The following is a 15,753-nucleotide window of genomic DNA, read 5'->3' as shown; positions in this document are numbered from 1 at the left end:
GAGTAGGGAGGAAGAGTAGACCCAGCCGGTGGATGCCCAGGTGGACTCAGGAATGCGTGCAATTAATTAAAGGCCAATTATCTCTGAAAGAGCTCAGACTGATGCTTGGCCAGAGGCTTGTTCAAGAAGATGGCCCTTATTTCACATCAGTGACAATATCCTGCCAGCTGAGAAGGGCCAGGGTGAGTGTCAGCTTCTACTGGATTTTCGCATTAAGTCCTGACCATTGCTGCTTCTTGGGCTCCATCCTCGCTGGGCACCGGGCTTTGCGTGTATGTTATGTAATCTTTCTGTGCTGCCTTTCTCTTTGTTCAGTCCATGCCAAGACCCAAATAAAAGAATCCATATGTGATTACAGCTATAAAACCGAAAGGAAAATATTAGATGAAAATATAACATTTTGGGGTTTCTAAGTTTGCTTTACCTTTAATGCTAGGCAGACAGTTTACACAAATCATTTTGCTGCAAAGTAAAGAATAATGAATTAAATGTGTTCCCTGTCACCATCAATCATGTACGTTTGCCTTTGATTCACCAAACATATAAGACACATGAAATGACTTTCTAATCATGTTAGGTGGAAGGCGGGAGAAGGGGAGAAGATGGGGAAAGGAGTTTCAACTTCTTTTATTTTATTCAGAAGTTCCATTGACATTTTCTGGCAATCTTCTAACATGCTGTATGGGCTTCTTTTTGCTAATAATGTTTGCCTTGAGAATTTGTAAAGGTCTGAGAACTCTTTAATTCAATGTTCTAGAAATTACCAGGGCCATAGGGGAAATGAATCCCTGTTAATAGCTCATGGATTACTTCTCTCTTTATTGGAAATGGTTTTCACAGAAATTACTCTACTTTCAGGTGGGCATTAGTGGGCTTGGTCAGACTGAGTGGCATTGTGGGAGCCAGCATCCTCCCACATGGAAGCCTCTGATCTAATGGGATCTAAGTAGGGTGAAAAACGAGTACACAATGACGTTGACCCAAACGGGATACTAGGGTTTAGCAAATTCATTTCAATCCATGGGTGTTTATTTTGATTTGTGAACTTAAACAACACACTGACTGGATTTTCTGGCAGTCAAAGTGGTTTATAACCAAATCTAACCAGCCTCCGCACAATCCTCGCCAAGGATTATGGAGCTTTGCATTTCACGTTTCTACGTTGAATCCAAGCTCTTTAATTTGGCAAGGGAATCACATACAGTAGCAAAGAAAGAAGTTTTCCGCACCAAAATCACACCAAATTACAAGTCCCTGCTGGTCCTGGTCCCACACGGCTGTCTGTAATACAGGCTGGCCAGGCTAGGCTGAGGCCAACTGATGCATTCATTTATTCCACAAACATGTATTGAGTACCTATTATGAGTCAGGCGCTGTTCTAGGCACTAAGGATTCAGCAAGTAGCCCCATCTTCACAGTGCTCACATTGTCCCAGGGAAAAGAGGCAATAAACACCAAATAGTGCCACAGGAAAAAACAAAGACAAGGGAGTAAATAAGGATGTGGATATATGGCGTGTGGAGGGGGAGGGTGTGCAAATTCCTAAAATGCAATTCTGTTTTTTCCACATGGAAACTTTATCCACCCATGAAGCTGAGAATAGCTATATACTTCCTAGAGAATATGAAGTAGGACTAGAGACCCTCACAAGCCCCAGAGAACTTGTATGAGCTTAGTTACTTTCTTCTTGATTTTCCTGTATTTGCCAGGGAAGTTGTTGAATCATAAAGTATCCCTCTATAAGAGATATACCATATTCATAGATTGGATAACTCAGTATTGTGGTGGTGTCAATTCTCCCACGAGAATCCAGAAACAGACCCCATCATGTAGTATCACCAGACTTATTTTTTAAAAAAACAGGGGGTTCTGGGATATTTATAATGTACTGTTTCTAATCCAGGTCCTTGTTACATGAGCACTGAGGGTATAAGTATTTAACAGGTTGTACATTTATTATATGCCACTTTTATTATACTTCAATTAAAAATTCAATTTTAATCCCGTTTAAAAATGCAGTTCTAATGTCTTAGATGAAAGACTCAACTGAGAAATTAATATTAAGCAAAGACAAGAAGAGTTGGACAGAGGGGAGCCAAGCAGTTGCTCAGGGGAGGAATATCCAGCCAGAGGGAAAAACAAGTAAAAATCCCTAGACCAGCTCAAGGGAGTGTGGCTAACATGAGAAGCCGGAGAACACTTAGGACTTAGGCCACTGAGGTCCCAGGGACCTGACTGCTTAGGACCTGCAGGCCATTGTAAGGACTTTATTCAGATGAGATGGGACCCTATGGAGAGACTTAGGCAGAAGAGTGACAGGATCTGATTCATGCTTGAGAAGGTTGTTCTTGATGCTTTGTTGAAAATAGATTGGAGGTGGGGTGGTAAGGGCAGAGCAGATAGACCAGTTAGGAGGCTGGTATAATATTCTAGGAGAGACATGATGGTGGTTTGGAGCTAGTAGTAAGGTGATGAGAAGTGCTCCAATTCTGGGAATATTTTGAAACTTGAACCAAGAGGATTTCCTGCTGTATTGAATGTGGTGTTTGAGGGCAAATAAATAAATTTTTTAAAATTAGTCAAGGGTGACTCCAGAATTTTTAGTTTCAGCCATGGGAGGGATGGCATTGCCAATAGTAAAATGGGCGAAGAACAGGTTTGTGGACAAAGAAAAGGAATTCGATTGTGGATATGGTAAGTCTGAGAGGAGATGGGGTATTCAAATATAGATGTTGAGCAGCAGTCGAATCAGTGATGCCGGGTTCAGGGGAGAGGTTCTTTATGGAAATACAAATATGGAAGTCATCTATGTATCTAAAAGCAATGAGAATAATTGAGATTACCAAGGAAGTGAGTATAATTGTATTGGGAGCTACTCTTCACTAGTGAGGAATATGTGCAGAAGTCTGCTGTCACAGTGCCATCTGTGGTTAGGGTGACATTGTCCATGGGTAATGGAGTAAGCAACATCTTGCATTTCCCTATCTAATTTCCACCATGTGGGTTTACTTTGCAAGACAAACTCTCTACTCTGGTACCACCAGTTGTTCTTTCCTAAGTAGAGAGTCACCTCAATCTCATCCTTATCAGTTGCAATCCTGGCCCCATTTCAGAGACCTTGTCAAGTCCAACCCTGCCACGCAAGGTTGAGTTCTGCTTCTGGTATGCCTCCTTCAACCTGGTTAGCAGAGCTTACACCCACTAGACAATAAGAATTGCTTGCTGTGATGATTAATGTTAATTTGACTGGGTCATGATGTACCTAGATATTTGGTTGAACATTATTCTGGGTGTGTCTGTTAGGGTGGAGGGTGTTTCTGCATGAGATTAACATTTGAATTTGTGGACTGAGTAAAGCAAATTGGCACCCCCACACCCTCAACCCACCCCATGTGGGTATCTAACCCACTGAAGGCCTGAATAGAATAAAAAGGAGGAGTAAGGGAGAATTTGCTCCCTCTGCCGGATGGTCAGTCTTAAGCTGGGACATCAGTCTCCTCCTGCCTTCAGATCTAGACTGAAACTTATGCCATTGACTTTACTGGTTCTCAGATTTTCAGACTCAGACAGAGACTACACCATCATCTTTCCTGGGTCTCCAGTTTATAGAGCTTGGGATTTCCCAGCCACCATAACCATGTGGGCCAATTCCTTATAATCAACATCTCTCTCTTTCTCTCACACATGTGCATGCGAGTGCGTGCACGTGCACACACATACACACACACACACACAGAGTTGCTGTTTCTGTAGGGAACCCTAATATACTTACTTTCTCCCAGAAGGACCTACCTAAGTTATCCCCAGCTCTTCAGACCCACTTAGTTTAGACTCCAATTAGTCTCACCTCCTCAATACAGCAGTGTGTAATGCCAATCCCTTCTTGGGAGCCTAGTTCATTCACTACCCTGACTCAGCCCAGCCTAGGGTACCTGTTATGACGCGGTGGCCTCTGCCTTTGTAGAGGTGGGCAGAGAGAAAGGTAAAGAAGATGCACAGAATGGAGCTATGCAAACATGTGCCCACACATCCAAGTCAGAACAGAAGCTTTCTGAAGCATACCAGAGCCTCCTAGCCATAAGGATGCTGATGGGATTAGCGCACTGTCTGGAATAGGGTAGGTGCACAGGGCATTTCTATTGCATCAACAGTTCACATACAATGAACTATAGAAAGCTAAGATTTGTGCTAAGATAATGGCACTAGCTAAAATTTTCTCTTATTGTTTCTCACATTTCCTTTCAGTATACTCAAGGGCAAACCTGGAACTAGTTTGCTTGGGGTTGAACACCTGAGTTTGTCAATTCCAAACTATACGTCCTCATGCAGGTTGTTGAACTTCTTTTAACGTATAGTGCCTGCCACTGTAAAAGAAGGATAATAATAGTGACAAGTTTGGGTAGGGTCATTGTGAGAATTAAATGTGACATTGCAGCTAAAGCACTTAATACGGGATTTAGCATATGGGAATCAGTATTTTTTAGCTATTATTAAAAGTCCTTGATTTATATTTTTATATAAACCAGACTAATTCCATACATACATATGTACAAGCACACATATACACATAAACATAACCCAGACTAAAAATATTTAAATGATTCCCTTGGCTATGGTTAGTGCTAGGACAAAAACTTTGTGTGTCCAGCCATATCCACTTCAGCCAAGATACAATCTGAATAGCATGCGTCTGATTTCTCTAGTGCTTTCTCATTCAAAAACAGAAAACATGATAGAGGAGCATGTGTTGTTATCGATATTAAGTAACATTTCATCCGCAAATTCCAAATCTTGTAGCGTAGGGGAAAAAAAAAAAAAACACAAGAAATGCATAACATATTTTCTTCATTCTCAAAACTGATTTATTCAACAAAGAAATAATCATGGAGAGCATACCGTGCTCTAGGTTGTGTGTGTGTGTGTGTGTGTGTGTGTGTGTGTGTGTGTGTGTGTGTATAAAATGATAGATTAACAGAGTTAAAATAGTTGGCAATTGTGAGAATAATTTAAATGTGCTAAATTGGAAGTCTCAATGTAGATGGAAAAACAATTTTAAGAGTTAATCACCCTCTAAACACACACACACTCACACACACACACATACAGACGCACAATTTGTCATGTGCAAAGACAGCTAATCCTAGTAAGAATAATAGCACAATTCATAAAGATGGCAGGCCAAGCCCCAACTTGAAACCTCATATGCTGAAGAGAAGCTCAGTATGCATAGTAAGACTCAAAAACAAAAACAAAAACAAATCAGTGGATCTTAAATTACATCCAAGTGAGGAAGCCAAGTAGAGAGTAAGTGTGGCCACTTATTCAGTGCTGAGGCAATGGCAGATAGGTTAAGTAAGTTCATTGCCTGGGTCTTTACAGAAGACAGCAGGGAGATTCCTGACAGGCTAGGAGTAAGAGATCAGACAGTGGCAAATGAACAGGATGTTCCAGGGCTGGCTGATAATGTCAATGCAGATAATTCACAGGCATCAGGACGTTCGTGTGAACTCCTTAAAGGAACTCAGGGGTTCAAACAAGATCCTACTGCACAAAATGCTTAACCTGTCCTTAACAGCAGCTGCTGAGCTGGAGGACCCCTGGATTGCCAGCTTGAATCTCTTTCCTAAATGTATTAGATATAAAATCGGCATAGATTTGTTAAATCCTAGCACACCAGAAGCTGTAGAGGGCATGCCTTGAAGTTTAAGTGGAGTAAATTAAGGACAAAGAGCCAGAAAAAAAATTTTTAACAGTAGTTAGCAAACTTAAGAAATTCATTACTCCCAAAGATATAGGGTAAAAATATAAAAAGATTCCTAAAAACTTTAGATCAATTCAGAGATATATCCGCACAGGAGTGAGGTTTTCAGGGACAATGACTTGGGGTGCTAGGGTAGGTATCTTTGAGTGTGACATTGATGGGGAGATAAAGAAGCATTGCCCCATATTTCTTGGTACCTCCAGGCTGGGCCTCTTTTGTAATTCCTGTATACCAGTAGTCCCTCTTTCTTTTTCTTTTTTTCTTTTTTGTTTTTTTGTTTGTTTGTTTGTTTTGAGATGGAGTCTTCTTGCTCTGTCGCCCAGGCTGGAGTGCAGTGGCACAATCTCGGTTCACTGCAACCTCCACCTTCTCGGTTCAAGTGATTTCCCTGCTTCAGCCTCCTGAGTAGCTGGGTCTACAGGCATGCACAACCATACCCAGCTAATTTTTGTACTTTTAGCAAAGAAGGGGTTTCACCATGTTGGCCAGGCTGGTCTTGAACTCCTGACCTTAGGTGATCCACCTGCCTCAGCCTCCCAAAGTGCTGAGATTACAGGCGTGAGCCAACATGCCTGGCCAGTAGTCCCTCTTCCTTTTATTAAACGTATCACCCCCACTTTCAGTCTTGGCATTTTGGTCTCATGCATGATAAAAAACCCAGTGGAAGTGGCTCATGCCTATATAATCCCAGCTCTTTGGGAGGCTGAGGCAGGGGATTGCTTGAACCCAGGAGTTTGAGACCAACCTGGACTACATAGGGAGACCTCTCTCTACAAAAGAAAATATTAAATTAAAAAGCCCAGTGGATAGTCATTGTGCTTCTGCCTGTGCTGCATCTTTGCTGTTATAGTCTTGTTTCTCTTATTTTAGCAGGGGTTCTGCAGCACCAAAAAACAGACACAACTGGCCTAGGGCAAGGGAGAGGGTGAGCTAACACTTTACCTTTGGCTTCCAGAAATGCTAAGTGTTCCCAAAGGATCAAGTGCTGCCAAAGCCTCATCCCTTCCCTGTCCATCCTAATAGGCCTGCTTGTCCCCATGGAAATATTGACGAATTCTCCGTCATAGGATACGGAGGTCATTGGAGAAGGAAGCAATTTCTGTAAACAATAATCCATTTGTAGGTTTACTTTTCCATCCCAACAAAAATAAGTGAGGGCTTTGTGATCCCTGGAATGGGAGACAATACATAAGACATGCCAAGGAGAGTACCATTATGGTGTTCACCATGACCTAAAGGAGACAAAGATCTGGGATTTGGAGGTAAGTACACAAAGATAGCAATGTAGAATGGGGAGCACGTGAATAAGGCGTTTCTATTTTAAGTGAGAAAAATAGATGAAGGGAAGTCTTGTGATTTCCAGGTCATGTACCTTAGCAAATTCTAACACAAAGACCATCTCAGTGTCAAAAGGCCATATTCAGAGAGCTACTTCCAAACAGGCAGGAGTTGGTCCTATACAGAAATAATGTGGTAACATAACCCCTGGAAGAAAATGTGTTTTCAGTTACACCAGGGCCAGGCCCAACCTTTCCCACAAGCTCTTCCTAAATAGGAACTTGGCAATGGGATTAGCTGAGCTGGAGGGGACGTCCTTGGCTTTAGAGGTGAGGCCCATCAGGGTCCAGAGGAAAGTTGGGCAGAGGTTTTCCCTGCTGCTAATAGCACTGAAGAATCAGCATCACATCCATTTTATTAATTTCCTTGACAGACAGCTCTAGTTACCATGCAGGCACCACAAAATCAAAACATACACATGTCAAGGGGCCCCATCTGTGGTGGGGCCCTGCCAAGGCCCATGTTACATCAACACGAGGAAGCAGAGCACAGCTCCACACACCACGTGCTTGGTCCCATGGGCCATGCCCTGGAAGAAAACCACCAGAGTTTGATTGAAAGAGCCAGAGAAGTTCTCTTGGTGACAGTCCTCTATCCTGAGTCTGGGCTTCTCACATTGAACATAAGATCCCTGGGAGACACATGGCTACATCTGGCTTCAGGGTCTTGTCTCTAAACACAGCTATACAGACCTCCCTGCCACCTCCATTCAGTTTCACCCATGCAGGACAAGAGCAGCCTGGATTAAAGAAGACACTTAAAGGAATGCAATGTCTTTATTTGTAAGCTGGATCTGAGCTCAGAGTTCTGTTGAGCTGAGACCTTTGGCTGCATAATGAGCATAGAAGGATTTTTTAAATCAAGGTATCCCTTGCTATTAGTGTTGCTAAAGTGATTGAAGGAGCTCCAAAGCAATTCGTTCTTCTATGTAGAGCAATGCTAACTATCAGTTGGCTACATAAAGCCGATTTGGCAGGTAGGGACCTAGAAAAACTCCTGCTCTAAATACTATCACTCACAGGTGCCTGTGGTGAGCACTAACACATCTGTGTCCTCATGCTTCCCACACATCCCTCTTATTGCAACCTAGGCCATTTCCTCAACACCATCAAGGAACGTGGCAGTGGATTAGGCATCCACATGACAGCAAAAGGCAGGAGGTCTCACACCTTTGATTGCAGAGCTTCTGGCCTCCTTTACGGACCTCGTGCTGACTCATGGACTTCCTAAGGATGTAATTTTCCACCTTGCCAGCTATTAATTCTGCTCCTTACATAATAAGAGGAAGGATATTAGCCCAGATCCATAGCTAACTGCCTCCCATGCCATATCAGAAAGGCCCAAGCTAGACCTGTCTTACACCCTGGTTTGTCACCTTGACTGCCTAATCTAAGAACAGTCTAAGGATGAGGACTGGAGTGACTGTCCTCCAGAAGCCTCTTTGGTAGGGGCTGGATGCTCAGTGCAAGGCCCTGAAATCACAATCCTAACCTGGCCCACCCTGGGAGGACAGAGTTGGTTTTTTTCCTCTTTGCCTGCACTGGTGCAGCAGGTATGGCCACCTTGGGGACTTTGGAGTGGCTGCCCAGCCAGCCCCGACAAGGACATGAACACATCCAGACTGCCTCTCTCTCCATGCAAAGGGCACTGCTGCCGAGGACTCAGTACATTGTTTCGCTCTCCATTCAAACAACCGCGGCACGTCAGTCCTGCTGGCCTCCTTGATTGTGCAGAAATAAATAAATGAATTATGTTGTTGGGGTTTGGGCTTCAGCACAAACACATGGTCTGCATTTATCCACACAGTGAGAGGTCCACCAGCCACTTGATATAAAAGAGCAAAATGATAATGCTTTTCTTTAGGCGCTCTTTTGCCATATGGAATGTATATAAATCATATTTTTGTTTTAACAGCGGAGGCTTTGTTGATAGATAAACATGTGGTTTATCTAAAAAAAGACGGGATTGTGCTTTGAACAATCATTTAATGGCTGTGGATGTGCCAAATAAAAATAAAAACATAATTTTGAAAGAAGTTGGCTTCATGCCCAAATCCATAACAAGGAATTTCTCCTTAACCCAAGTGGTTAGAGCCCGCCGATCTGTTTTGAGTTTAAGCTGTGCGCTCTACTCAACCCCACGACAAATGGAATCCTGAGCTAATGTGCTCTAATAAGACGAGACGTTACCTTTATGAATGACCTCATGGAGAAGAGGTTGGCAAGCATGGTGGAGAGGCCTTGAGCCAGGCAGCTCTGGGCTATGAAGCCCAACTTCAGCTCTGCGAGGCAGATTGCGTCATCACCTTCTTTCCAATTCCAGCTCGGGATGTTTAGCAGATGGGCCTGGGGAAAGAAAAGCAGGTATGAGACCTCGCTCTGTTAAATGTTCGATTGTTCAACATTTCTTCTGGGAAATGCAGCATTGCCCGACCACTCAGGGCCATTCAGTCTTGCCCTTCTTTTCCCTTGCTGGGGTCTGATGTTTGCTGTTTTACGTAACTCTTCTGCTCATCACACCTCAGTCTCTCTGGACCGTTGCTTCTGCACCTACCAAGCCCAAGTCCTCCCCTGGGTTGGCCATTTAGCCAAATAGAGCCCAGAGGAATTTCCTCTTGTGACAGACACATCAGCTGGGGTTACTAAGATGTCTAGCTAAATGGTTAGGTTGAGTCCTCAAATAGACTGTAAGAGTGCCAAATGCCTGTATATTTTCAGTTTCTTTTTTACCTGCCTTTCCAATACTCCAGATCGGTGACTCCCAGGCATCAGGAGCGGGCATCAGAATCACCTGCACAGTTTGTGAAAACACAGATTGTTGACCCCCCGCTCCCACCGCCGGCATTTCTGATTCAGTAGATCTAGGGTAAGGCTGGAGAATTTGGCATTTCTCACAAGTTGGAGGTGGCGCTGATGCTGTTGATCTAGGGGCCACACTTTGAGAACCACTGGCCTAAAACATCAGGTGAATCACAATGTTGATGTTTCCAATCTTTTGCAAATGGACTGGTCCTATTCAACCCTTATGTCAGGCCCTGAGACAAGGACCCAGCGGCATGCTCATCCAATTATTTTTAAGTGGCATGAAGCAGAGTCATAGACATTGGATGAAAGAATCAAAGTAAGGTTCTCCAGAGTTGGAAAAATCGGCAAAAGACCAAACTAAAAAGATTTACAAGGCTTTCATGTCCAGTACAGCATTTAGGTTTAAAAAAATCAACTATATAATATGAGAAGACCTAGCTTGGCAGCAGGCAGGAGAGAAATAAAAGAAAACAAAACACACAAAGCTAAATGTAAGTGTGTGGGTAACTAAAACCTCAAATTTTAGGCCAGCCATGTGACATTACAGAGAAAACCAGCATCTACTTGTCAGAAATGCTCTCCAGATCAAGGGAAATGAACATTTCATTCTGCTGCAAACTGGTCAGACTAGTTCCAGAGTACTTGATCCAGTTTTCAGTCAGATTTAAAGAGGGAAAATGATCAACTGAATAACTTCCAGAGAAAAGTGACAAAGACAAGAGGAGGTAGCGTCTGGAAAAGATCTTTTGAGGAACAGTTAAGAGAGCCAGTAATATTTGGCCTGAAGAAGGCTCTCGTCCTCACAGAGACAGGATAATTACATCTGAATACTTCAGGTGCTGCTGTGTCCAAGATTAGGTTTGTACTGCTTTGTTCTAGAAGCCAGAATTAAGACTGACTGGTATATATTCCAAGAAAGCAGATTTTTGTCTTGTTTTATAAATGAACTTCCTAAGAATGTAATTTGTCTACCAAACGAAGAAGGTTACCTTAAAAAATGAAAGGTCTTTGTCCCTAAGACTCAGTAAGTATTTCTCCAAGTTACTATGGAAAGAACGTTTGCTCTGCACTAGGAGGTTGAATCAGACAGCCCTTCTAAGTCTCTGCTAATGCCAAGATTCTACGGCTTTGGAGTTGTTATTTCTCTGCACATCTCAGCAAACACAAGGAGCACCAAGGGAGTCTTCCCTTCACTTTCAGAACAATATACGATAGTTGAACTAGAAAGATGGAAGATTTCATTGTGGAAACAAAGAGTAAGTCCAAGGGTTCCACACTCTGCTTTCAAAAATGCCACTCTTGTGAAATTCCTTCTTGCAAAATCCACTTCTGTGACAATCTTGTGCATCCTAAGCCAGGGAGAGATGACTGTGCCCTCCCTGATGACAGAATGGCTAAAATAGTCTCATAGAGGGGACACAGCAAATGGTAATTGCTGTCAAGCTATCAAAGGACCTTCCCCACACTGCAGACTCAATTCCAACAACTAGCCCTACCCTTTATCCCTTCCTTTCTCTACTCTCCACTGGCTTCAGATGGCCACTTTCCCTTTTACTTCCTGGGCATTGTAGAGAACACATTGGTATAACTTGAGAAATACTGATTTGCAGTAACATCATCTGAGAACCTGAGAAGAATGAGGAGAAATTAAGTTTAAGTAATGAACAAGTCAAGCATTGTGTGTGAAAGGAGATTTTTTTGGTCGAAGCCGTAAAGAGACACCTCCGAACCTTCATGGCAACTTCAAACAAACAAGCCAAACCTTTCAAAGAAAGTCTCTCCTATCCGCATGTGCTACCTAGGGTATGAGGCTCAGGCATTTCATCCTTGGGTCCCCCATGGCGCTATCTGGTTTGAACTCTGTAGGCATATTTTGAGCTTTCTTTCTCACTGTCCACCTTGACACTTGGCCATGTGATTACATAGAAAAGTTGAGTTTATTCCTTATATCAGGGTTCTTTGCCCTCTTTTTTTGGGCATTATATTTTCTCCAATGCAGGGAAGGAGTGAGGGTGACCTGCTGAACGCTTGGAGGGAAATCTCTGCGCATGAAACAAAGAGAGGAGACTGACCCAGGAACGTAAATCCTTTGTTTCTGGAAACTTCGTCCTTTTCCATTTAAAGTAATTTGAGTCTGATGAAAAATGCCAGTGTTAGTGCCCAGAAGTCTGGAGGCAAATCCTCTCTCCCTAACTTGGATAATATAAAGAGCAGATCTGGCAGATCTGGCTGCTCTTCATTTCTGCTACTTCACCACCCCTCCTTCATTCCATGGAGAAGGAACTGGAAACAGGCTGTCCTGGACAACCAGGAGAGATTAATTTCAGTCCCAGTTCCATCTCTCACTACATACAATTTGGGAAAGCCACCATGAGGAAGAAAGAAGTCCATGAAAGAGGAAACGATTTAATATGATTGCCCAAGTGTCAGGTGGACAGTGAGAAAGAAAGCTCAAAGAACTTGCCTCTATCTGCACTGGGCTCATGGGACTTGGTTTCCAGAGATATAGGCCTCTTTCACTAGAGTCTTTCAGAAAAATAAAAAATCCAATGACAGGTAAGTCATCAGGAGTGACACTTTTCCAAGAAGTTATAAACCAATCTTTCCTTGAAGAGCTTTGAGCCATTTACACTCAAATCAGAAGATGCCGGGCCAGCATGAAAAAGATGGCCAGCATGAAAGCGTTTCTCTCCAAGAATTCTAGTGATATTAAAAGACACAGTTTGGAGAGCATCAGCCCTTCTGTAATGCCTACTCTCAGGAACCACAGTTTGGCTCAACGGGCTGTGGCTCCATTTAAAGAGTCGGTGGCAGTAAGCTGTTCTGTCTCTCCGTTCACTGGCTGCAGAGTAGTGGCCATGATTTGTGCCCAGGAGAGTTACGCTGTCTGCACAGAGCTTAGATGCCCTGCTCTGAAGTTACCCTGGGATTCTAAAATGCACAGATGGTCCAATGAGTACTAAAGAAGAAAATGGATGTCAAAGTTCTTTTAAAACCATAAAATATGACCCAAATGTCTACAATTATGATGATGACAAACTCAGGGCCAGTTTTACATGAAGAGAAAGTAGGCAGCTTCCCTACATCCCTCTAGACCCTAGAACATTACTATTACTAGATCATAGGGGATTGAAATGCTTCATATATCAAGACTTTGTCCAATTCTGAAATCAGCTATCTCTTGGAATATGTTCATAGTGACATAACTTTACAGGCACATACCAGGTCCTTTCCTGAAAGCAAGTTGTAATGCATGGAGATCTCTAAGCATCTAGGATGAGTGCAGCAAAAAGTGCCAAGAAAGGCAGAAAAAAAAATGCTGAAAGGGAAGAGGAAGAAAATGTATTGAAAGAGTAGGAAGCATCTCAGGAAACAGAGCAAAACTGTGAAGCAGGGTGAAGAATGTCCATTTGCAATTCTACAAGGAACGAAAGACAAACAATGATGAGTGGACATTTTGTTCTTTCTCTAGAAGAGAGGTATGAAAGAAAAACAACAACAAAATGTCCTGTGTCAAAGTCACTCTATTCCTTGTGTCCTTATTAATCATCCAAGGATCTGTAAGTGATTCTGCCCAACCCCAAAACTCAAATAGTTTGGGATGGTTCTAAACAAAATGTGTTTTAAGCAAATAATATGGATTGGTTGATATCTTCCTCATTGTTTCTGAATAATCACAACACAGAGGTTTGCCAAAGACATTCAGGTTGCTATGATCATGTGATTATCGACCAGGGACTGTCTGGATCCTAGGCCAGTTGAGCTACTTTGAGTTGGACAAGAACCACAGAGCTAAAATCCTCCTTAATTTCTTGAAGATGCTGCATCAGCACTCATTGGAAAGAGAAAAAAAGGAACTGACAACCCCTTCTAAACATACAACATTAATTTTCCTATTCAATCTAAATTCAGTCAAAAATCTAAACAACAGCTTAAGGCACTCCCACACTAAATGAAATTTCAGATCACAAATGAAAGGAGAGCTCGTTGCTGCAGGAGCTGTCACCAGTCACAGCCTTGCTAATAAAATTCACCTCCACCTACAGGGGCTGCCATCAAAAACTTTTCCAGCTTGATGCCCGTGCGTTACCAATATCCTCACTTTATCTCTTCAGTGTCCTTGGGACACTGTTTTGCAGAGACGAATAGGCAAATGTGACCTTGGGTGCCCACCACCAAATCTGCTGGCTGGAGAACAACACCTTCTGCAAGGCAGCCACCTGCCGAGGGCTGGGCAGTGGCTGGCAGCAGTCAGCCGTTCTGGGTGGTGGGCCAGTCACCGACAGCAGGCTCCACTCAGTGACAGCCTCTGATGGGCCTCTACACAGCAAAATGGGCCAGCATTTGCCAGCAATTAAGAAATAACGGCATGGCGCTGGTGCATTTGGCAGAATGGGGTTTTCTCTGAATCACCTGACTGCCTATTTTGTAGAGAATATGGCCCATAAGAGGGGGTACGCTGTCACTCATAACCCAGCAGGGAGTTATTCTGTGCAGACAGGACACCTGGCTCCAGGTACTGTGCAGCCTCTGGTTTCTAGGCTTCATTAAGGACACAACTGGTACTGCATCAAATGGAGAAAGGTGCCACCTTCCCTCCCCTAAAGCTGTTTTTTTTGAAGTTCACTGACTGGACAAGAGAAGGAGCACTGCCTTTGAATGAGACACTGGACTCTGGTTTACTGAGAAGTAATTACAGGGAAACAGCATAGACTCTGACGTTTGTTTTCTTTCTAATCAATCCTCCATTGTCAGCTATAACACAAAGAAAATTCCTTTCTGTTTAATCTCTGGATAGCTTCCTATTTTTCTGATTCAACTCTGCAAATTCTCATCTGGACTCTGGAAATGTGTTCCACATTATACTCTTACAGAGCACATTACGCACTCACTAGTTCACCTGGTCTCAGACAGAGAAATCCTATCGCTCACTTGCCTGGAGCATTCTACACCTTAACTGCTAAATCCCCAAGGACACAAAATAGGGCTTCTCCTTCACTGATATTCCTGCTGGTGTCAGGGAGAGTGCTAATCACACAGTAGGTGTTCAGTAAATATTTACTGAATAAATAAATGACTGCATCACATACAAATGAAAGTTGTTGTAACTTAAGTATGGATGGGATCTAAGAGTACATCAATAGTTCTGAAACTCGGGTTCCAATAGACACTTCCCGAATGAATGAATCAGTACGTGAAGGAGCATCCTTCCAGTGACCAAATGCAAACACGTTGTTTGGACTAAAGAAATGGGCCGGGCACAGTGGCTCATGCCTATAATCCCAGCAGTTTGGGAGACCGAGGCGGGAGGATCACCTGAGGTCGGGAGTTCGAGACCATCCTGACCAACATGGAGACATTCCATCTCTACTAAAAGTACAAAATTAGCCAGGCATGGCGGTGCATGCCTGTAATCCCAGCTGTATGGGAGGCAGAGGCAGGAGAATCACTTGAACCTGGGAGGTGAAGGTTGTGGTGAGCCGAGATCATGCCATAGCACTCCAGCCTGGGCAACAAGAGTGAGACTCCATCGAAAGAAAGAAAGAAAGAACGAAAGAACGAAAGAACGAAAGAACGAAAGAAAGAAAGAAAGAAAGAGAGAGAGAGAAAGAGAGAGAGGGAGGGAGGGAGGGGGGGAAAGGAGGGAGGGAGGGAGGGAGGGAGGGAAAGAAATGTCCCAGGAAGATTTTTAACAATCACAACTCTTTACCCAGGTCTTTGAGTTGTGCACATGTGAGCATGTGAGTGTGTGTGTGTGTGTGTGTGTGTGTGTGAGGCTGTATAACGAGGAATAAGAGGCTGGACCTGTGGATGTGTCTTCAGGCCTGGAGCGGGCTCTTATACTCCTAC

General features: G+C 43.3%; 1 protein-coding gene across 50 annotated transcripts in view; it reads right to left on the bottom strand.

Annotated features, from left to right (window-relative positions):
* The window catches only part of KCNMA1 (potassium calcium-activated channel subfamily M alpha 1), a 755,234-nt gene that overhangs the window by 181,368 nt on the left and 558,113 nt on the right, over window positions 1-15,753 (bottom strand). For 49 of the 50 annotated variants that reach the window (XR_003121084.1, XM_025395822.1, XM_025395829.1 and 46 more), the window contains one exon: window positions 9,289-9,444. The exons of the other annotated variant lie outside the window; for it this stretch is intronic. Coding sequence is in view for 48 of the 49 variants with exons in the window: in XM_025395822.1 (XP_025251607.1) it covers window positions 9,289-9,444 (156 nt within the window). In the remaining variant the exon portion in view is untranslated. The remainder of the gene's footprint in view (window positions 1-9,288; window positions 9,445-15,753) is intronic. 50 annotated transcript variants of the gene reach the window in all.

The sequence above is a fragment of the Theropithecus gelada genome, chromosome 9 (genome assembly GCF_003255815.1).
Source record: "Theropithecus gelada isolate Dixy chromosome 9, Tgel_1.0, whole genome shotgun sequence".
NCBI classification, from domain to species: Eukaryota; Metazoa; Chordata; class Mammalia; order Primates; family Cercopithecidae; genus Theropithecus; species Theropithecus gelada.
This window is presented reverse-complemented; position numbering and strand designations above follow the sequence as displayed.